The 22,273-nt window shown below is 41.1% G+C and overlaps 1 protein-coding gene across 3 annotated transcripts in view; it reads left to right on the top strand.

Annotated features, from left to right (window-relative positions):
• Positions 1–22,062, top strand: part of cped1 (cadherin-like and PC-esterase domain containing 1) — a 281,530-nt gene extending 259,468 nt beyond the window's left edge. For 2 of the 3 annotated variants that reach the window (XM_078567996.1, XM_078567995.1), the window contains 2 exons: positions 19,242–19,388; positions 21,053–22,062. In XM_078567996.1, the coding sequence (XP_078424122.1) occupies positions 19,242–19,388; positions 21,053–21,286 (381 nt within the window). In that variant the 3' untranslated portion in view covers positions 21,287–22,062. The remainder of the gene's footprint in view (positions 1–19,241; positions 19,389–21,052) is intronic. The other variant, XM_078567997.1, reaches the window with a different exon arrangement.
• Positions 22,063–22,273: the final 211 nt, after the last annotated feature.

Here is a 22,273-nt window from a genome sequence, read left to right as displayed (position 1 = left end):
TGATTCCAGTTAATGCCAATTTTGACTGGGTGCAGTTAACATTTTTATCCAAAGCTTGAATAATAGAGGTTTGCATATCAGTAACTTTATTTAAAGTATGTATAACGAGGATCTCACAATATCTTGGAGTTTTTAGATTTTAAAAAAGTATAAGAATGGTCTCACCGGCTTTAGACTTCACAAATTTTATACTATTAAATGATTCCATTGTTGTGTCACCAGTTCATGACAAAATAGCTTTACAAAATTGAATGCCAGTGGAACTGCTCCTACACATTGAAATTGTTATCCAATAACACTGTAAACTATTTTGTTATATGGAATCAAGCATATGCAGTCGCAGTCACAGCTCTGAGGAGAAAAGTTGCTCCTCGCAAGCTTATGTATTGTGTCGTAGAAATTTTGAAATATGTACAGTTAAGATAGGGTCAACAAAAGGTTCACTTGTTCAGCAGAATTAATTTATCGTAAGAATCATTCACAAGGTCATTTTAACCTTGCATAGTTTTCACTCGTTCACTTGGTTGAAAACTGATTATCAATCATTCAGAGGTCTCTAGAATCATTTATATCTATGGCATTTGCATTACATTGAAATTCTGATGGTTTCCTAAAATGAAACAGAAATTCAGATCAACCTTTAAAGCTCATTTTCTTAAAATTCATGACCAGGAATAACTTTTTAAGGTTGTTCCTTAAAAGGAATATTAAGATTTTATGCATAACATGTAAAGGGAAGTACCAAAGATACATGAAAATGTAATAAAGCTGAAGAATTTTAAAACATTCACTTTGTGAAGTTTACTGAGTCACTCACCTCACTTCTGATCCTTTTGTATAGATGCCAGCTCCCCCTGACAGAAATAAACATACCAGCAGACAAAATGCCTCCCTTAACAGTGCCTGACAGAACAAAATAGATAGACATCAGGAGATAACATTTTTGAGTTTATTCTTTTCCATGACCAGAAAATATACATCTTGCACAGTTGACATTTAATTTAAGTGAATTAATCTAATATTATAGATCAGTGCTGCCAGAACTCCTAAAATCTAGAAATGTAAGTTGGCAACATGAGTATACACCTGCTAAGCTGAGTCAAACCATATGTATTGTAGTCATGCTTTCTAGTAACTGTTGCACAGCATTACAAATGCAACTTCTGTTGCCTAGAGCCTCTCTTACTGCAAGACATGTAACATCAGTCTACCTTCATGTTTCCCTTGTTCTTGCAGCAGTTATATATTTTTTATGATTATTACCAACTCCCAAAATATGTTTGTCCTTGGCCTGCTGCAGTGTTCCAGTGAAGCTCAACGCAAACTGGAGGAACAGTACCTCATCTTCCACCTAGGCACTTTACAGCCTGCCAGACTTAACATTGAGTTCAACAACTTCAGATCATGAACACTCCCCTCTATCCCCACCCCCATTCCGATCCCCCTTTTTCCAGTAATTTATATTTTTTAAATATATTTTTCTTTTCCCACCTATTTCCATTATTTTAAAATGTATTTCCATCCATTGCCTATTTCGATCCCTTCCCCCCACCCCACCCCCACTAGGGCTATCTGTTACTTGCTCGTCCTGCTTTCTACCCTTAATGTCACCATTAGCACATTTCTTAGCTAATATCACCACCGTTAACACCCTTTTGTCCTTTGGCAATCTCTCCTTTGCCTCCACCTATCACTGGCCCTCTACCCAGCTCTACCTGTCCCACCCCCCTCAACCAGCTTATATTTCACCTCATTTCTATATTCCCTCAGTTCTGATGAAGAGTCATACGGACTCGAAACGTTAACTGTGTTGCTATCAGATGCTATCAGACCTGCTGAGTTTTTCCAGCTATTTTTGTTTTTGTTTCAGATTTCCAGCATCCGCAGTATTTTGCTTTTATCCCAAAATATGTTCACAGATCAAGGAAAAGCTGCATACTCATTGTTACATTAAGTTGAGTAGGGCATAGTCTATTCACCAAAACTTGTGTTTACCAAAGCATGTATATGTGGAGGCATGATTTCCAGAATATCATTGTATCATGTAGAGAGTAAGTACATATCTGGCACAATGCTTCAAAAGATTGGCTGCCATCATGAGGTATACTATCTCAGCAATTGGTGGTGGTGGTGGCGGCGGGTGGTGCTGAGAAACTTCTGTCCACCACTCCAGAATCCCAACCTACTTTCCTGTGTTGAAGATCATCCACTATACACAAAATGTTCTTTGTGGCATTCCTGCTGCTAAAGGGTTACGAGTCATCTCCTAGCTGTGAAATCCTGATGGTTCTGCAGTTAAAGGTTTAGAAGCATACATATAGGATTTGGCTCTGACTGAGGTCTACAAGAGAAAGCAAGTGGGACCAGAATGGAGGAAGCAGAGACTGCTACAAAGCTCTCTCCCTCCATTGGGAAAATTCAGGGCCAATACCATTGGCTCCTAGCACCTAACACCAGCTTCCCTATGGTGGCACCAGGAAGCAACAGTGTGTGGGGAAAATCAAGGCAAATACTTCTGGAACCTGGGACCACTGATACTTCCATATTTTGGGCTGGGAAGGAGTGGCTAGTGGAAATCCTGGCAGTAGTGGAGAGACAGATAGTTTGGGTGAGGTAATGGGTATGCCTTACTGCTCATATTTTCAAGGATTCTCAACTATGAGTTTACCCAATTTCAGGTGGGATCATGGAAGATAATCTGGCTCCTTGCTTTATATCACTTAAAAGCTATTCATTGCTTAGTTACATGAGCAGATCTAACATTAAGCCCACTTAATAGTTAGATGATACAATTGTTGGATGCAAGGGGCTGAATCCTCTGGACTTTCAATTTTTTTGGGTGTCAGGATCATTTTCAAGTCCTGAGCCTGTTCACTACAGCTGCGTGAGTTCAGGAGGATTTTATGGGAGGCGGCCAATTAAGAACCCTCCTCCAGGATGGGCATCCAATTAGGGATGGCTGGCAGGTTAAGGATGTGGAAGGGCCAATCAAGTTGCGAGATGCGAAGGAGGCCAGCAGCCCCTTCACTGTGGCTGCAGTGGGAGTGCAGTTACAGTGACCGAGACACAACAGGATGCTGTGAGAGGAAAGGGAGATGGAGGTTAAAGGCACTGGATGACTTTTCTTCGACCCTATCACCATCAATTGCAGCAACCTTCATGAGAGACTGTTAGAAAGGCAGGCCTGTGCCTGGGTATGATTGCAGTCTTTGCGTTTTCAGCAAGTAAAGGTCAGATTGCATGCAATTGTCAAGCAGCTGGGACCTCCCACTACTCACTTGCCTTCTGTGGGCTGCCCAGTTCTTCACACTGCGGTGGTCCCAGTCATCTCTGGGAGGATTGGAAGTCCTATGAAAATCAATATTGATTACCTCCTCAATTTCCGCTGCTGCCTGGTGGATTGGTGTCACTGCTCTGAAACTGCCACCAATGAAAAGTGCGAGGAGATGGGAACATTATCCTGGTCCCCACACCTCCGAACCTGCCTCCAAGGTGCTGAGAAAATTCCTCCCAATGTGTTTGTGCTTAATGTTATGCATTATACTATAGACCCACCCCACAAGGAAGCCATTATGTGAGTATGGCTACTGCAATTGTTCCTGAAGAGTTCATCTCAACATTACAGGATCTTTAGTTCATTTATTTTACTTTTGAAGTTACTGGTGCCTAAATCCATTAACATTTTTTGGAGGCCGGAGTCTGGTTGAAGCTTATCTGAGTTTTGTTCATACAAATCAAAGAGGCCTCTATATCAGGCAGGTCGCTTCAGTGATACCTTTGTGGTGTCCTGCTCTCCATGCTTCACAGTCTTAAACTACCATTTTCAATTCAAGTTTGCAGTCTGTCAAAAGCCCTTAAATGATCAATAAGTGGTATAACATAACAAATGATACACTAGCTGATCAAATGGAATAGTAAATTATTAAGTTTACCTGTCACTCTATTTGCACTTCATTGTTACACAGTTCATACATAAGTGTAGCTTTAAGTGTTTCAATGACAAAGGGCATCTTTGTATTAGCCATTAGGTAATTTAATTTAGGCCACAAGGAAAATGATATTTCCCAGCCTATTATAGATGTAAACTAAAAGTTCTCTCTGCAAGATTTCCCATTAACACAGGATGCATTACATTGCTTGACTTAAAAAATTCTTTTACTTTGTTTTAAAGAGGTTAATGGCATTTCCATGGCATTGTTCTGCTACTTGCAATTATGCATCTGGCTCATTAGAAGACTCATATTTACAGGGTCTTTTTGGTTGAATAAGTAAATACAGAGGGAGGCATTATGTATCAAATAGGCTGCTTAATGCAGGTAGACTATATTTTATGAAGGAAGCAAAATCGGGATTGTGTCACCTATGGCTTGGGTGAATCTGCACTGACAGTGAGGAAGGCAATTTGGCAAGACCAGTCTTTCTTCCTAATTTTAATGGATTTCTTTGTGCATGAGAAATGTCAGCTGGGTGTCTGGCTAGCACCATGATTGGGGGAGTGGGGCGGTGCAGGAAATCCAGAAGGCAGCAGAACTTGGCTTGCCTCTGAAAGGAAGTGAAGTTTCCTTATGGCTAATCTTTTGCTTCCAATAGAAGGACAGTGAGTAGAAACAGAAAAGTCAACAGAGTTGCAAAATAAAAAACAAAGGTTCTTTAATTACATGGGACAAGCAGGCACAAATGCCACTTTAGACACATCTGTGGCTCTTGCTTGCCCATGTTCAGTGGAACCCAATTGTTTGGGGGGGGGGGGGGGGGGGGGTGGAGTTGGGGTGGAAGAGGAGGAGGTGTTGGAGATGGATCCAGCCAGGTCCCACTCAACCATGACCATGTGCCTCTTGGAACCACCAGATCTGGGCCATCATTTGTCTTGAAGGTGGCAGACAGACATTCCTTGCTCCATTCAAAGCCTTCATTAGAGGGACTATTTGGGTCTCATATATACTCTACCACTTCCATTTATTCCTATTCATTTGTGATGGGTGCGCCATTCAGTGTCTTCCCCCTCAGTATACTCTCCTCAAATTGGGATGGTTCTCATGCCAGGTGGAGTATGTGATGCAACCTGCTGTGAAGTTCTCAGATTGTGGTTGCCATCAACTGTCACTGTCTCATCTCAGAAAGGCTTTATAGAAAGAGAAATAATGGTATACATTCTAAGAGAGGTAAGATGATGCATGCTACTATTAATGTAGAGCTCGGTGTTACTAAGCAAATCAAGTGAGTCGCCAAAGAAGAATATTGGCTGGGTGGTAACAGAACAACTCTAGATCAAAAATGCCTAGCGTCATTTCTTCAAATCAGGATAGTTTTGTAATGGATAATCCTCCAACTGAGTATACCTGTTTACCATGGCCAGGAGTAAAATTATCTTGAAAACAAGACATCCAAAAGTTAGATATTGGAAGGCCACACAGTTAGCCAACCCCAGGGTCAGTACACATCCTTCCTGTGAGTGTATTCTAATAAGTCAGGCATATCATTGCTGGTAGCAATGTTGGTTCTCAGCACACCATTCAAAATTTTAATTTCAGTAAGCGCTGTTCGTATGCCCTGCAAAAAGTGTGTGCTATGTCTTCTCTGTAATGAGTGTGCAGAAAAGAAAAAATGTTGTTTCCATGTTTTACATGTTACCTCCTTGAGGATGCTGTGGCTCACAATTTTGGTTTGGGCCATGAGGTCAGAGGTGCACCATTACACATTCTCCTATAGTCCTTGCAAGATTTTCAGTAGAGTCTCAAAAGATATCATGAAAGCCTTTTGCTCCCTTCAAAAGGCTGTCCCAAAAGTAAAATTCAAATGTGGGTTTGATTATACTGACACTCTTAATACCACAAAACTTTTCCTTTTTTTGTTCCCTTGGAGTTGGGAGGCTCCATTCTTTCTGTTTGCAACCCCCATCCAAGCAGCTTTGATCTCCATATTGCGCACCACCACTGGAGCCTTGCCAAATCAATTCATCTGATCGTACATTGTATTCATTAGCAATGAAACCAAAATCCAAAAAAGTATAACATTTGTAGCTATAGAATATAGCTTAAGATTTATGGTGCAGGCATTAGTCAGTTTATTTTAACTGAGTTAAAATTTTTCCTTAAAGTGAACCAAAGAATGTCATATGAACATTTTAAAATTTATCTGCTATTATTGCCAGCTGTAATTTCTAGGCTGATACAATTCATTAAGTTACAAAACCTTTTTTAATTGCAATAGAACTCTGTAAATTATGTAAAGATCTGAAAGTTTGACTTAGAATCAATATCATAAAGCCAGAAAGATTAGCAGTTATTTAATTTTCTTCATTAAATATCTGTTTCTTACAATATTGATGTTCAAAGCAGACCGGCTCAATAATCTTATAAAGTGGTAGTGATGAACATTTTATCAAGTGGCTAGGAAGTTGGTCACCTGAATGAAGCTAATTCTGACCATAATTCACATTTGAAATTCTAATTCATTCTAAAGATAAATAAATACCAGCAAACCTGAGTGATTGATTGAAAATATACATATCCTTGTACATAAATGTACAACAGAACCAAATGTCCCAAAGGTTTAATAAAAAATATTTGTAACACTGAATGTGTTTTGTTTCAATTCATGCAAACACTTAACAGCTGTTTGTGCCAGCAGCGTCCAAGAACCAATCCTCGTTTTCTTTATAGGCTAGCTGTGTTGGAGCAGAAAGAGCATGGTATGAAGTATTAGAGATTTCTGCCTTTGAAGTTATCGGCACAAATTTTAAAAATCCAACAGCAATGATAACAATTATTTTCATAAGTAATTACTGCAGGTCTTTAGAAAATTTATATGTAATTAAAAATTGCCATACGGGATTAATACACAGACCAGGGTAATAATTTAGGCTGTGTTTCAAAGAATGGTACGTTCAATCACTCACATTCTAAGTTTGTGTTGTAGATTTGAATGAAGATGGCCTTACAGCCCATTTGATCTCAACCTTCCAGAAAACCAACTATATTGCCTTCCCATGTTTTTAGCTTTTATGCACACCTCAATAGGCCACGCTGGATTGCCAACCTAGGATCTAAATTCAATTATTTGTGAAAGACTCAGGCCAATAAACTCCTAAGACAAACAGTGCTATGAAATTACTGTATTGTACTCAATCTCAGCTGTGTCTCTGTGGAAAAATGCCAAAAAGAGGCCAGTTATTTCCAGACTATTCTCTGTGCTTCTCTGACACTTCAGACCAGCGCTGCCAAAGGCTTAAGGAGCAGGTTAGCTGCTTACCCTTTTCGCTTAGCTAATGAAGATTCCAAAAGGCCAGGAGAAAACAGGAAGCAAAATATGAACAGAAAAAAAATGACATTGCATCTTTACAAAATATGAATTAACTTTTAAAAAAACTGAAATGTTTGTTGAATCTACTGGAGCTTAATGTCGCTAGATCAGCATTAAAATATCTTTTCAATAATTATAAAATTTAATTTATTAAATAAAATATGCTTGCAGTAATCAATAACTACTGCAAGCATATTTATGTTCCACAATAAGCCACCTTTGCTTAGAACCAATCACTTTACTATTATGCCTTCCTTCAAAATTACAGTCACAGCTACTAATTTCTCAATATAAGGCACCAGGGGCAGATTTCCGGTTGGCGAGCGGGGGCAGGACCCGCTCGCCGACACATAAAATGACGCGGGGATACGTCGGGCATGCATCCGACTTGGTTGCGCGCCCACCAAACTGTCAATGGCCTACTAGGGCCATTAAAAAACTAATTAACATGATTGATGGACCTGCCCATCCATCCTTAAGGTTGGCGGGCAGGCCCGGAGCCCTGGCGGGCTTCGGAAAAAACATGAAACCTCATCCACAGGTGGGATGAGGTTTCATGAGGGTATTTACATTTTTATTAAATGTTTAAATAAAAGTTATGGACATGTCCCAACTCGTGTGACAGTGTCATATGAGGGGACATGACAGGGAAATTTTTTAATGACCTTTATTGAAAGTTTTAAATTGGAGCCGATCTTCCTGAGGCAGCATTTTGCCTCAGGGAGATCTGTGCGCTCCACGCAAAAGAGCGCACTCCCGACTGAGGGAATCCCCCCCTCCCCACCCACACAGGGAGCGCATAGCGGTCACGCTGGGCGGGCCTTAATTGGCCTGCCCACGTAAAATGGCAGCGCGCCCCTGACAGGGGGGGCGCCAATCGGATGCCAGCCCGTCCGCACCCGCTCCCGCACTTCCCCCCAATGGGGGGAAAATGTTGCCCCTATACTCTTTGCTTTCATCTAAAAGCAGGTCTACAACATGTTTTCTATCAATGAAAGATAATACCAACTCCTGTAATGCTGAAGGCACTTCTGGCCAATCCTTTATCATAGTGTTGTGACTTAAGGCAATGTCGCTGAATCCTCAGCATTTAATTTTTGTCATTGTGCGTTGTTTTTAATGTGTCATTGCAAGTAGCCTAATTGTATATGTAATTCTGCATGTTAGTTCTATATTAATTTGACACTGGAGTATTTGCCATTGGAGCTGGATGATAATTTCCCAGCAGCCAGCTACAGAGAATATTGGTCTCCAGATCACCCTCTTAGAGAAAAGTGCTAAAAGAGAAGAAAAGAAGAAAGGGAGAATATTGGGGCATAATTTTGCAGCTCTGGGCCATGGTAATTTCGGAGTACCCCAAAGATGTGCTCCCCCCGACACTTCCGACGCCCCCCTGCCTGCCCCCAATCCCCACGGGACTTCCCTGACACCCACACGACCCGCTGACTGCCCCCTGATCCCTCACAGGACTCCCCAACTGCCCCCCCACCCCGACTATCCTCACCCCTCACTGACCACATGACCCTCCCCGACTACCTGAACACCGCCCCCCCACCGACCACCTCTGACTACCTGAACACCCCCCTAGCGACCACCTGACCCCTGAATCCTACCCACTTGCCTTACAACCTCTCCCCAGCTTCTCAAAGTGGCTGGATCTTTAAAATTAACTGCTTTACGGCAGCTAGTACTGTAAAAAAATGGGTTGTGGCTTCCTTACCTCCGACTCAGCTGCCCTCGACTCAAGGCCTTGGGAACCTGCTGCACTACACTGTTCTCACCCGGCCCGAGTTGGAAGTTGGACGCAAAAGGAGCAGCTTCATTTCCAGGTAAGTAAATAAGGGCGGGGGTGGCAATCCGACTCTGATTGCAACTCCACGGAAGTTATGGGCCAATATCTCCTCGTTAAAAAACTGGATTGTTATTAATAGTCATTTGGTAGTACAGAGCTTGAGTACTGCTGGAAAAAAAGGGACATGTCTAAGCTTTTCGTCTTTCATCAGGACAGTCACAAGGATACCAATATAAGGGGGAAAACAACAATTCATGCTGTATGTGAAGAGAGTGCTGATCGGCTGGCAGGTGGTGTTACCATGGCGTATGCACCATTGATGGTGACTGACAGTTAAATGCCAAGCATTGTTTGAAATTTAAACCAGGCAGCTTGACCCTGATTGGTCAAGGCATTGCCCTGAGGAATGAGTCAGCGAATAGCCGTCACTTATCCTCAATGTGCCAAGAATATGCTAACAATTTAAGATGTTCAGTCAGGCTCACAATGTGGCACATTTGCATATACTGGAAGCTACATATATTAATACACATGGCCCTGTTCTTTGCAGACAGAAAGAACATGTACACACATTGAACCTGTTTCAGCTGAATAAAATAAATGACAGCCATTCGCTGACTCATTCCTCAGGGCAATGCCTTGACCAATCGGGGTAAAATTGCTTGGTTTAAATTTCAAACAATGCTTGGTAGTTAACTGTCAGTCACCACCAGTGGTGCATTCTTCATGGCAATGCCACTTGCCAACCAATCAGCACTCTCTTCACATATAGTATAAATTGTTGTTTTCCCTCTTATATTGGTATTCTTGAGTGTCCTGATGAGTGCAAAACGAAAAGCTTGGATTGTTATTTGTAGAGCAAGAAGATATTTCGTCATTATTTGTTTTCCTTTGAGAAAAATAGGAAAAGTGTCCATCTCTCATAACTTACAACCTAAATTTAAACCCTAATTTCATTAGCAGGAGCAAACTACCATTAAACAATCACAGTGTATCTATTTCCCAAGCAGTGAATAAGCCATTTTACCAATGGTGTTGATAAATATATAACTAAAATGGTCCATTACAAAAATATGTTTGGAAGAAAGTTATTAGAAGAAAGAATTGCAATGTTATGCAAATTACATTTGGCCTAAATGGCCTAGCAAGTCACTCATATCAAAGGTAATTAGGGATGGGCAACAAATTCTGGCCTTGCCATTACTGCCCACATCTCATGAAAGAATAAATAAAAAAATAGAATAAATAAAAAATATTGTACGTGAAACAACGGTAGAGAGAATGGGCAATAAATTGGGTTATGGAGCACCATTTTTTAGCTGTTACATGACCACATAAGACTCAAAAATGGGGCTCAGTTTGCAGGTGCACTTCCAAGAAGGGCATAGGATGCCATTGTGCTAAAGGGCTTTGCATGTGCATGTGCTGAACAAATGCCAACATCATGCAAAGCAATGAGATGATGAAGTGAATGAGTGTGCAATGCTGATTTGAAGCCACCTTTTGATTGTCTCAGTACTCCAACTGATCTGTTGCATAAAAGATTATTGAACTGCTTTGATGCCGAGAGTCACCGTGCCAACAGCCTGACTTGGAAATATGTCGCTATTCCTTCACTGCCGCTGGGTCAAAATCCTGGAACTCCCTCCCTAACAGCACTGTTACCTACGTGGGCTGCAGAGGTTCAAGAAGGCAGCTCACCACTACCTTCTCAAGGGAAATAGTGTTGGGCAATAAATGCTGGCCTAGCCAGCGATGCCCACAACCCATGAATGAATAAAAAAATGTCTGAGCTTGCAAGGCAGCAGTTTGAGCTTTCAATGCAGTACTCAAACCTTTGATGGAAGTTGTTTGTGTTGCAATGGAAATTGTGACATCAATCATCAGACAGTGCATCACTACATCATGGTGAGTTCCACAAGTGTGCTGATGAAGGACCACATGTTCCATGTTGGAAAGAATTAGCTCTTTTTGTGAAAAGCCCTGTGCCAAGTTGGAGCTGAATTCCATTCTTGACATTGGGCACAGGCTTTCCAATTCAGCAAGAATTTAATTGTGTACATCCATCAGCCTGCTTCTGTAGCCTGGCCCATTGAAGTCCTCATCTGACTCCTCTGTAACAGAGCTAGTGTGCTTTCTCCAGCAAGCTGGTACCTGAGCTATCCTTTCCCCCAGCCCTTGCTCCTGCACACTTGACCCTAGTGCCTCACTATGTGCAGAACCTTCCTCTACGCTAGACTTTAAAATATGCATGCTATCAGTCTCTGAAAAGATTTCTGTGATTTCTCTTTATCCTCCGTCAAACCCGAGAAGCTGACACTCTTTTGGAGATCTGCTGTCTGGTGTGGTTTCCACTGGCCCGGATTTTCACTCCCAAGGCAGGTGTGCAGAGTTGGGAAAATTCCCAGCTTGGCACAGTGTTATGGGCTTGACTTTCCAGACAGGTTTCTCATTAGAAACATTGAACTTTATTTACAGGTTGCAGCAGCAGTTACATGCTTCCATCAAGCTCCACAGGTAGAAGAAGACCTCTCATTCTAAGGTTCCCCATGCTTAGAGCTGATTCGTTCACATTGTCATATGATACCATACAACACAATAAGTCTTAAAGCTGCAGTTACGACATTCTTTAAAGCTACAATTACTATATTCCTCCCCCTTTAAATTTTTTTGTACAGTTTGTATTTACAAGGACATCTACCTTCATGACATTACAAATATAATATATACACGGGTCATGGAATTATAAGTTCATTCTCTTAGGTTTCCTGATCCAGGTGGAATGTTGTAGCTCCATTACTTTCGAATCTCTTACAGGATCCACATTACCTGGAACCACAGCAACATCACGTACCTTTTTAGGCACAGGCAGTTCAGTGTTATCTACTCCAACAGAAACATCTGGTATATTTATCCTTGGTTGAACAACTTCAACAGGGACCACAGGTTCTTCAATGGCTATCATTTTGTTGGGGTATGTCCCTTCTTCTCAAATGATCCATGTTTGGGGGTGATCCAGCCCTCCATTTCTATGTGGTATGACAAGGATCCGGTCACAGGAACTATTACACCAGATAACCAACTCGATCTACCACCGAAGTTTCATATGTATACTGCTTCACTTACAGTAAATTCTCACACACGACAATGCAAATCATGAGTCGCTTTTTGATTCCCTTGATTTTTCCCCACCTTCCCCTCAAAATTGGGAAGTATCAGGCTTAATCTCGTCTGAAGGTGTTGCTTTGTAAATAACTCTGAAAGTGTTGAACCTGTAGTAGTGGGGGTTGGGGGGTGGGGGGTGGGTGGTTGATCATTGTCTTCTCTTAACCATCTTCCATCTTGTCTTCTGTCTACCACAGAGTTTAGTTTTGTCCTTCATTTTTACTTCACAGTTCGGCCAGACTTCTCTCAGGCAAAACCTCAACTTGGTTCCGTTCAGGGGTTGAGCTACCCATGGCTTCATCACCCACTTGCATTTGGAAACTTCCACAACTTATCCTTCTAATGCCTCTTTTGTTTCCTCAGCTGATTCTTCAGCTCTTCTGTCTCCTTCTTGTATCTGTTGGCTTCCTCCTGGAACCTTGAACATTGCTGCGCATTCTCTGCCAATTGGTTCTTCAGTCTGTTCAGAGTGGCATTAAATTCTTTCTGCTTTATCTGTAATTTTCCAGAGGTACAACCTTTGACCTGAGGGATCCTTGTAGTGTATGAAGGTCCTTCAACAAGTTTTCCTTTTCTTTGTGGAGCTCACTTGCTTCATCTTGAATTCTGTAATTCAGCAGAGTCTCCTTTAGTCTCTTTTGTTGTTCTTCTACGCTGCTGTTTAAGACAGTCTTCATTTCCTCAGATTTCTGAACGGCTACACACTCCTTTCACATCCTGTTAAGGTCCTTTGACTCTCCAGGCTCATTCTGAAGTACCTTGCCTTGTTCCTTTCCCAACTCAGGAACTCTTCCTGCTTCCTTTCGGAATTTCGCTGGCCAATCAAGGTTAATTTCCCTCAACCAATTGCGACCTAGAGGCTTAGTCCTTTGCCTTCTACTACCATTACTGGGAGTTGTGGTGTTTGATGCTTATAATAAACAGGTGCAGCGGTAATACCCTTCATTGGATAGCTTCGCCAGTACAATTTTCAATTTGGCTTAAATCTGCTCCAAATTCAGTTGTTGAGTACTTTTGTTTCAGTATTTGAAGGTGTGCTCTCCCACTACAATGGTTGAAACATCAGTGTCCACTTCCATCATTAAAGGTTTTCCATTTACTTGCAGAGTAACAGTGATTGGCTCTGTCTTCCTTACTTTTACATTAAATAGGTAGTAAATATCAAAATTGGTAATTTCAGGTTCTTCCACATTATGTACTTCGATTAACTTAGTTTGCTGTCTAGGAGTCTGTCTCAATCTTGCTTTACAATGCTTCAGTATGTGCCCTCTTTTATGGCAGAAATGGCAAGTTTCAGGAGTATGATTGCTCCCATATTAGTAACAATTCATTTTCAGATTTGCTGCTGAGCTGTTTTCTGTATTTATTTTAAATTTTCGGGTAGCGGGGACTGTCTCCTGCTTCGCTGCAGAGTCCTGGCTTCTCACACCACACCTGGATGTTTGTTCCCGCCCCAACTGGAAACGGCGTCATTTTGTGCACCTTGTATAGCTGTGCGTCCCATTCAGTGCTTCTCATCACGAGTGCTATTTCCAATGATTTTTTAAAATCGAGGTTTATTTTACTAATAATCGTCGTTGAATGACATCATCTTGCACATTGCAGACCAAATGATCCTTGAGCATATCGCTTAGGGTCTCCCTGAAATCACACTGTTCAGTCAGTTGTTTCAATTTCGCCATGTATGTAGCAATGTTCTCCCCGAGACTCTAACCCTTGAATTAAACTTGAACCTCTGCATGGTGACTGAGGGTTTAGGTCCCTTAATGAAGTCTACCACTGAAGGTCTTTGAATTGGGGGCAGTTGGAGCCATCAAAATTTGGATTAAGTTATAGGTTTTACTCCTGAAAACACTTAGGAGAATTGCTCTCCTCTTTTCCTCCCATGGTATTTTGTTTGCCTGGAAATAGAACCCGAGGCATTCTACATATTGACACCAATCCTCTGTGGGTGGTTTGAAGGGGTAAATCCTGCCAAAATGTGGCATATCTGATGAGTATATCTTCCTTTTCCTCTGTTTAAACAAGAGACTCACTGTAGCTGAGCGAGGGACAATGTCAGACCCGATTTATCCTCGCCGCCAGTTTGTTATGGACTTGCTTTTCCAGACCGGTTTCTCATTAGAAACATCGAACTTTATTTACTGACTGCAGCAGCAGTTACATGCTTCCATCAAGCTCCACAACCAGAAGAGGAACTCCCACTCTAAGGTTCCCGGCGCTTAGAGCTGATTCATTCACTGTCATGTGATACTATACAACTCAATAAGTCTTAAAGCTACAGTCACTACATTCCTTAAAGCTACAATTACTACACATACCTAGTGGGATTTTCCAGTCCCACCAACAGCGGGAATTGTCAAAGGTGGGACGGAAAATCTGACGCTTAGCCAAAGGTCCGTTGACTTCAGGCAGGAATTTCCGGTCCCGTGGCAGGCAGGACTGGAAAATCCCAGCCCCTGTTTCAGGAGAAACATCCCTGAACATCTGGATTTTTGTTCTGGGGTGGGGTTGGGTGCGTACTGGAGTCAGGCCTGCCCACCCTGCAAACAGTTTGCAGGCTCCACAGAGGCTGTCGAGTGCCGAGGCGGCCTGTTTAAAAGGCCCACTTTGTCCCAGTTGTAATGAAAGGAGTTAGGTACTCTGGAGTCTGTTTGAACTCAGCACTGAGTTCAAATAGCCTGGCTGGGTTCGGGTTTCCCCAGTTTGAAATAACATCCTGCCCCCTTCCCTCCTCCCAGTGAAAATGGGATCTGTCGGAAGTGGGAGCAGGGCTTCCGGTTCCAGTGTCCACGTGCTATTTTGGCTAAGGCGCAGACCACTGTGAATTGTACACCTCCACTGCCATCTGCTTTCATGGGCCACCCTCTGTCCCTGTTCTACTACAGTATAACCAGCCATAGCTGCTACATTCATGCACTCTCACCACAAACACCAGTGCATTACTAATTTCTACCACTGCTGTGATGATACTTTGAAATCTTCATCTTCATTAAAGTCGGTAACCAACAAGTCTGGCCTAAAGTATAATATTTTTAAAATAGCAACAACAGTTTTTTTTTACTTCTTTCATGGGATGTGAGCATTGCTGGCAAAGCCAACATTTATTGCCCAACCCTAATTGCTCTTGAGAAGGTGGTGAGCCACTTTCTTCAACTGCCACGGTCCATGTAGTGTAGTTACACCCACAGTGCTGTTAGGAAGGGAGTCCCAGGATTTTGATCTAGCGACAGTAAGGGAACAGCAGTTAGTTCCCAGTCAGGATGGTGCGTGGCATGAAGGGGAAATTGCAGGAGGTGGTGTTCCCATGTTCTACTGCTCTTGTCCTTCTAGGTGGTAGAGGTTACGGGTTTGAAAGGTGATTTCAAAGCAGCATTGGTGAGTTGCTGCAGTTCATCTTGTATATAGTATACACCATGTGTCGGTGGTAGAGAGAGTGCATGTTTAAGTTGGTGGAAGGGGTGTCAATCAAGCAAACTGCTTTGTCTTGGATGGTGTTGAGCCTCATCCGGGCAAGTGGAGTGAATTCTATCACAACCCTGACTTGTGCCTTGTAGATGGTGGACACGATTTGGGGAGTCAGGAGGTGAGTTACTCGCCTCAGAATTTCTGCTATGGTAGCCACAGTATTTATATGGCTGGTCCAGTTCAGTTTCTGGTCAGTGGTAACCCCCAGAATGTTGATAGTGAATGTCAAGAGGAGATGATTAGGTTCTCTTCTCATTGGAAATGGTCATTGCTTGGCACTTGTATGGCACAAATGTTACTTGCATTTGGACATGGACTGCTTCAACATTCAAGGAGTTGTGAATGAACATTGTGTAATCATGATGGAGGGAAGGTCATCGATGAAGCAGCTGAAGATGGCTGGGCCTTGGACACTACCCTGAGGTAGCAATTTCCTGGAACTGAGATGACTGGTCTCCAACAACCACAACCATCTTCCTTTGTGCTGGGTATGATTCCAACCAGTGGAGAGTTTTCCCCCTGATACCCATTGACTTCAATTTTACCAGGGCTCCTTGATGCCACATTCAGTCAAATGCTGCATTGATGTCAAGGGCAGTCACTCTCACTTCACCTCTTGCATTCAGGTCTTTTGTCCATATTTGAACCAAGGCTGTAATTAGGTCAGGAGCTGTGTGGCCCTAGCAGAACCCAAACTGAGCGTCAGTGAGCAGGTTATTGTCTTCAGGACTCAGCCAGTTCAGTCAGTAGTGGTGCTACCGAGACACTCTTAACGGTGGACATTGAAGTCCCCCACCCAGAGCATATTCTGTGCCCTTGAAACCCTCAGTGCTTCCTCCAAGTGATGTTCAACATGGAGGAGTACTGATTCATCAGCTGAGAGAAAATGGTAGGAGGTTTCCTTGCCCTTGTTTGATCTGCTGCCATCAGACTTCATGGGATCCAGTGTCAATGTTGAGAGCTTCCAGGGCAACTCCCTCCCGATTGTATGCCACTGTGTCACCACCTCTGCTAACGTGTCCCGAGGTTAGTAAGGACACTGCAGGATAGGGTGGGGTATGTTGTTGTCATTTCCAGTGCCTAAGTTGGTTTTCCATCAGGTGATCCATCCGGTTTTATTCCTTTTTGACTTTTCTGTTTGGTACAACTGTGTGCCTTGCTAGACCATTTCAAAGGGCAGTTAAGAGTCTGGAGTCACATCTAGGCCAGACCAGGTAACGATAGTCTAGCTTTCAATTCTAGATTTATTAATTAATTGGATTTAAATACAATTGGATGAGATTTGAACCCTTGTCCCCAAGGCATTAGCCTGGGTCTCTGGATCGCTCATCCAGTGACATTACCACTGAGCAACTATCTACCCATTAGTTCATCAGTATAGACTCACAGACAGCAGCAGAGACTTCCTGCATCAGTTTTCTTTCACTTTTATAGCAGCACTAAACATTGATGGATAGTTTTATTAACACATGCTGTTTGTTTATATTTTCATTTTATGTCTATATTTTCACTAAAACTGTCAAATAGAAGAAAATATGATCCTTTATATGAAACAATGGAACCAAAAATGAAGTTCCTCATGCTTTTCTGAGGATGTACAAACTCCCTAAGTCTAAGATAGCAGATATATTACAACACTGTAGAAAAAGTGGAGACAACCATGAAGAAATCCTTAAGTGCTGTCTCAGCACTTTTGACGTACTACATACTTTGCATAAGACACTTGGTAATTTTATAAGTTAATGGATACTCTTTCTATGAAGCTTAAAGCTAATGGAATTAGGCCTTGGGTATAATTTCAGGAGATTAAATATTTAACTGCTGTGTGATACAAACCTTTGATGGTCTCAAGGTTGCATTGGAGATATGGCTACAGGTGTGATAAATGGAAACACTAATGGATTTCATTTACAGTCCAGTTAACTACATTGCCTTTTCATATAGCAAAACCCTTGGTTTACCTTAAGGCTTTTAACATGATTAAGACATGCAAGTATCCTGTTTTGTAAGACAAGTCAAAATGTGAAGTACTGCTGCTTTTGGCATCATACATCTCAGGAGATTTCACAAACTAAGCTTTTCCTCTTATGGAGAATAAACATCAACATTAACTGGCAGGGCCAAACTGCCTGTTTCCATGTTGTAATTTCTATGAAATTCAGTGCAAGAAAATACAGTACTCTAGGGATATCCCTGTGGCCAGTTATGATGGAGGCAAGCAGAACTTTCAACAGCCTTACTGCTCTTCTTACAATGCCACCCTTGTACAGATGGAATAGCATTTCCAATAGCATTCAGGCACATAATTTTTTCCTGATAATCTGATATGTACATGGATACTCCATTAATATTCGAACACAAAAAAACAGCAATAAGTGGATGGTGCACTTAGAACATGCATCTGAAGATATATGCCAAAGGTTCACTCTAGGTTTGCCCTCATCTGCATAAAACCAGTGTGCTGTGGACATGAATCAGGCATCTTGACACAGCTCACCGGTCGTGGCCCTGGAAAATTAGACCAGTCATGATGTGGAATTGACCTGCAGTTAAGTCCTGGGGTGGAGCATGGGGGCGTGGGGGGGTGCGGGGGTGGTGGTGGTGGTGAATGGGAAGTGAAAGAGCAAGACCATGCTGTTAGTGGCCTACAGTACTACTCTGCCCTGGAGCCAGGAGGAACACTCTTGCTTCTCTGCTCCACATTAACACAAATGAAAATTAGTTTTACATCTCTTTCTGTTGATGGCCACAAGTCATTATAGACCCAGGAAAACTCTGTGGAGCATTCAATGCACATTTGGTAGCAGGGTACTAAATCAAGCATTGTGTCACTGATTAGCATATTCAAGGGGTGCCCTTTTAGAAGGGCAGCCTGGGAACTTCTGGGGGAGATCTCTCATACCTGGAAATTTGTCCCCAAACCTTAATCTGAGAACAGACATATGGGGCCAATTCCACCCTCCTCTCCCTCAATGGTTAGTAGAGGTGGTGAAGATTACTATACACTAGAGTTTCATAACATAGCTCGAGTTCAGAATTAAGGCTGTCCTTCCAAAGGGCACTGGGACAATGTCTTACAAATTAAGGAACGCATTTACTTTTGGGTGCCAGGATTTGATCTTCAAGCAGAACTGACTTACTTCTCCACACGATAGCAAATTACAAAACTACTCAACCTATAAAGTATTTATACAACTGGTTTAAAATTGCAGTAGTCTGGAATCACTTTCGTTCTGTGAGTCAGTGAGTTGTGCAGAGGGGGCCAATCCTGAGACCCCAGCGTTTCAAAAAGGTCCACCAACTTCTTAGGGCATCCAGAGGTGGGCAATAAAATTAGTCTTGTCAATGTTGCCCACATTCTGATATATCATCTATATAGGTCACTAAAAGAGAGTTTTAAACTAATCCCAGGCTGGACTACTATATCAGTTACCAGGCTGCATTTTAGCTAATACGCTGGAGACATGAAGCATCTAATATGATTTTCATATGCTTGACATTTTTGTTATTATAGAATGAAGTACAAAATTTGTGGAAAGAAAATGCAGAAATACTTTCTCAAGCAAAGGCCTATGGTTATGATGTTATTGATACATTTAGTATCACTATGGGACGCTATAAAGAATTTCTTCAGGGAAAGTGTGCATGTCATTTTCATGAGGTAACTAAACTTGCTTTTTTCAAAAGTGTTTCTCTTGAGGCTTTCTTGGAATTAAAATGTTACATTGACATTTTAAGTTCATTTATCTTGCTAAATTACAGGGCTTTAACTTACAGCTAGGTTTATGTATTTGCTTTAACTGATTTATTAAGCAAAGATAAAAAACATAGTTTGTTTAAGTAAATCTCATTTAGATGCTTTTAAGTTTGCAAATATTGTAGCACCACCAACAATATATTTTTCCAGTTATATGTAAAAATTAGCAAATGTGTGTTTACATACTGCTATTCAACAAGTATAAATGTCCTGTGCTGAGCCTATTCAAATCCATCTATCCTACAGTTGAGGTGAGTTTTGTCAGTGCTTTTAAAGGCTGTTGGATAAAATGCATTGCTGCATCTCAGGGTGAAGTTTTTAAAAAATTGGCCCTGAACTTCCTCATTGTCTTAAGCGCTTACAACATTATTACATTGTTATTTTACTGAAAAGGTCAAGGAAATTTGTATTTTCGCACATTTGGTTACATTTATGCATTTATTGTGCTAAATGCAAATTTCCTCAATCTTTATAACCATGCAAATCTTAAACCCACCACCACTTCAGAGTTCATCTGTGTTGCTGCACTGTTAAAGTCTGCAAAAGTTTCTTGGGTTTAAGCTCCTCCTAATATTGGTGTAATTTTTATGCCCAAAAAAAGGTCAATCGGCTCGCCCAAGCACTTCAACAAAAGTAATTGGTAGGCTGATTAGTGCACAAACCTCTCTTACTTATTACAGGCTTCAACATTTGTTTAACCACTCACAACTGAACTTCAGTTTGTGGTAGTGCTTTCCACTTCCCAAAAATTGATTGCAGGGGGACTTCTCCCATCTCCAAGCCCACTCTCAAATCAACTTCAGACATGGGATGGCTTTTCCCTGGACAAACAACTCTATACCATCATAGTAGAGGCAATGTTGCAGTAGCAGCATGTCCAGGCCAAGAGAATCAACCAGCTTAGCGGAGGCCAGCGAACCAACAATGTGTGTACAAACCACACTGATCCTATCAGGACTTTTCTGCAGAGCTGTACATTTGACAACTGTGTCTCTGCACAGATGCCAGTAGACAACTTAATTATGAAAATTTGCAGTTTTTTGCCCCTGGGGATTAAGAGATATCAAAAGGGCATATGATAAGCTTAGGAAAGAGGTCAAAAAATAATTAGTATGGCAAAGAAGAAATACGAAATTTAAATAAGAAAGAATATAAAAAGAAACAGTAAAGTAACAAAGGGAGAATTAAGAGATAGGTCCACAAAGTGATGAGCAATACAATCTCAAAGGAGACACTGCTGAAACGGCTGGGATATGGAATAGATAATTCTGCTTCAGTTTCAATGAAGAGGCTAACAAGGAGGAAATGACAGCACTAGAAGCAGAGAGACATTGCAACAGTTAAAAGCCAAAAACCTAGAGCTATCTGATCAGATATTTTAAATCCAAGCAGAAGGGTCATTGATGCCAGAATAATATATTCCAGATTTGACTGGTTCAAATAAAAAATGCATTACTTTGACTGTAGAATTGAAAAAGTCTTGACCAGATACAATTTGAATCTCATCTTGAATAAATGCTCTTTTGCAAATATACAAATTAACTGTGCTTTTAACTCTTTATTTTTAGGTAGATAAATTTGAATTTTCCCAATCAACAATACGTAGAAAAATAAGACACTCAACCTATTCCTTTGCGGGAGAGTACAACTCAAGTCATAACAAGCAGTCAGTGGTACAAGACTTATTGTCTGTTTTCAAATCACACTATCATGTCCACGGTCCAATAAACCAGGCTTATTCAGAAATTTTCCTCAGCAGAGTCTGTGTGAACAGATTGAATATTATGACCACTCAGCTATAAAAAATGGACTTTTTTTTTTACAGTTTTAAGATTTACTGCTTCCCTGGAGATCAGCACAAAATACCACACGGCATGTATTGCATTTCTCTCTGATTGGCTACGAATGCTACCATCAAAGACATGTGACACGTTTTAAACCTTTATGAAATCAATATGTGCCCCTGCAAATTTGAGGCTTCAGAATGGCAGATGGAAAGCCAGAAAATTGATGTGACTCGCTGTCTGGCCAGATGAATTGCATAAACAGCTGTAGCCGAAACAAAGTCTTTTGCAGAAGATTATGCACACAAGAGACTTGAAGTCCTTAAGGAAGCTACTTAATCCTTTCTGTGCAATATTCATTCACTTTCTGCACTATTTTTGCCAAATCAATATAATGCTGTATTTCGGAATAGCTTTTATTTTTGTATGTATTGTTCACTAGAAATCACATTCCCCAGCTATTGCTGGGGATATCGAATTATATATACCTCACATTGTTTGTATTTATATTGCCTTTATTTTTGGCCTGCAAAAAATAGTTTAGAATACTGTATTCTCAAATGTCTTAAAACTTTTTACACACAGAGACGTTTTATGTTTACAAAATTCTGATATTTTTGTACATCTACTTTTAATACTGTTTTTCTATATATTTTTATTTTTTCTATGGAAGTTGATAGTGTTTAAGTATGTGACACTACAGGAGACAATTTTTTTTTATCATATGTGAATGCATTAATTATCACTGTATTTGGAAAATAGGAATAAAGAGTATTATTTGTTTTTAAAAAGCATCATTCAGTCGCATTGTGGGTTGTCTTTCTTTTTATCTTGAATCTTTTTACATAACTAATAATATCTAAGCACATGTAAAAATATCTAAGCACATGTTACAATAAACTAGTAGATCTCCCTGACATTCTAATGGTGAATTAGAGGACATGTTGTTTTATAACAATTGGAGTATTTATGCCATTCAGGGTATAATGTGAGTGCCACTAAGTT

This window comes from Cetorhinus maximus, chromosome 22 (genome assembly GCF_964194155.1).
Source record: "Cetorhinus maximus chromosome 22, sCetMax3.hap1.1, whole genome shotgun sequence".
Lineage (NCBI taxonomy): Eukaryota > Metazoa > Chordata > Chondrichthyes > Lamniformes > Cetorhinidae > Cetorhinus > Cetorhinus maximus.
Note: the sequence above shows the minus strand (reverse complement) of the source record. Positions and strands in the feature narration are given on the sequence as shown.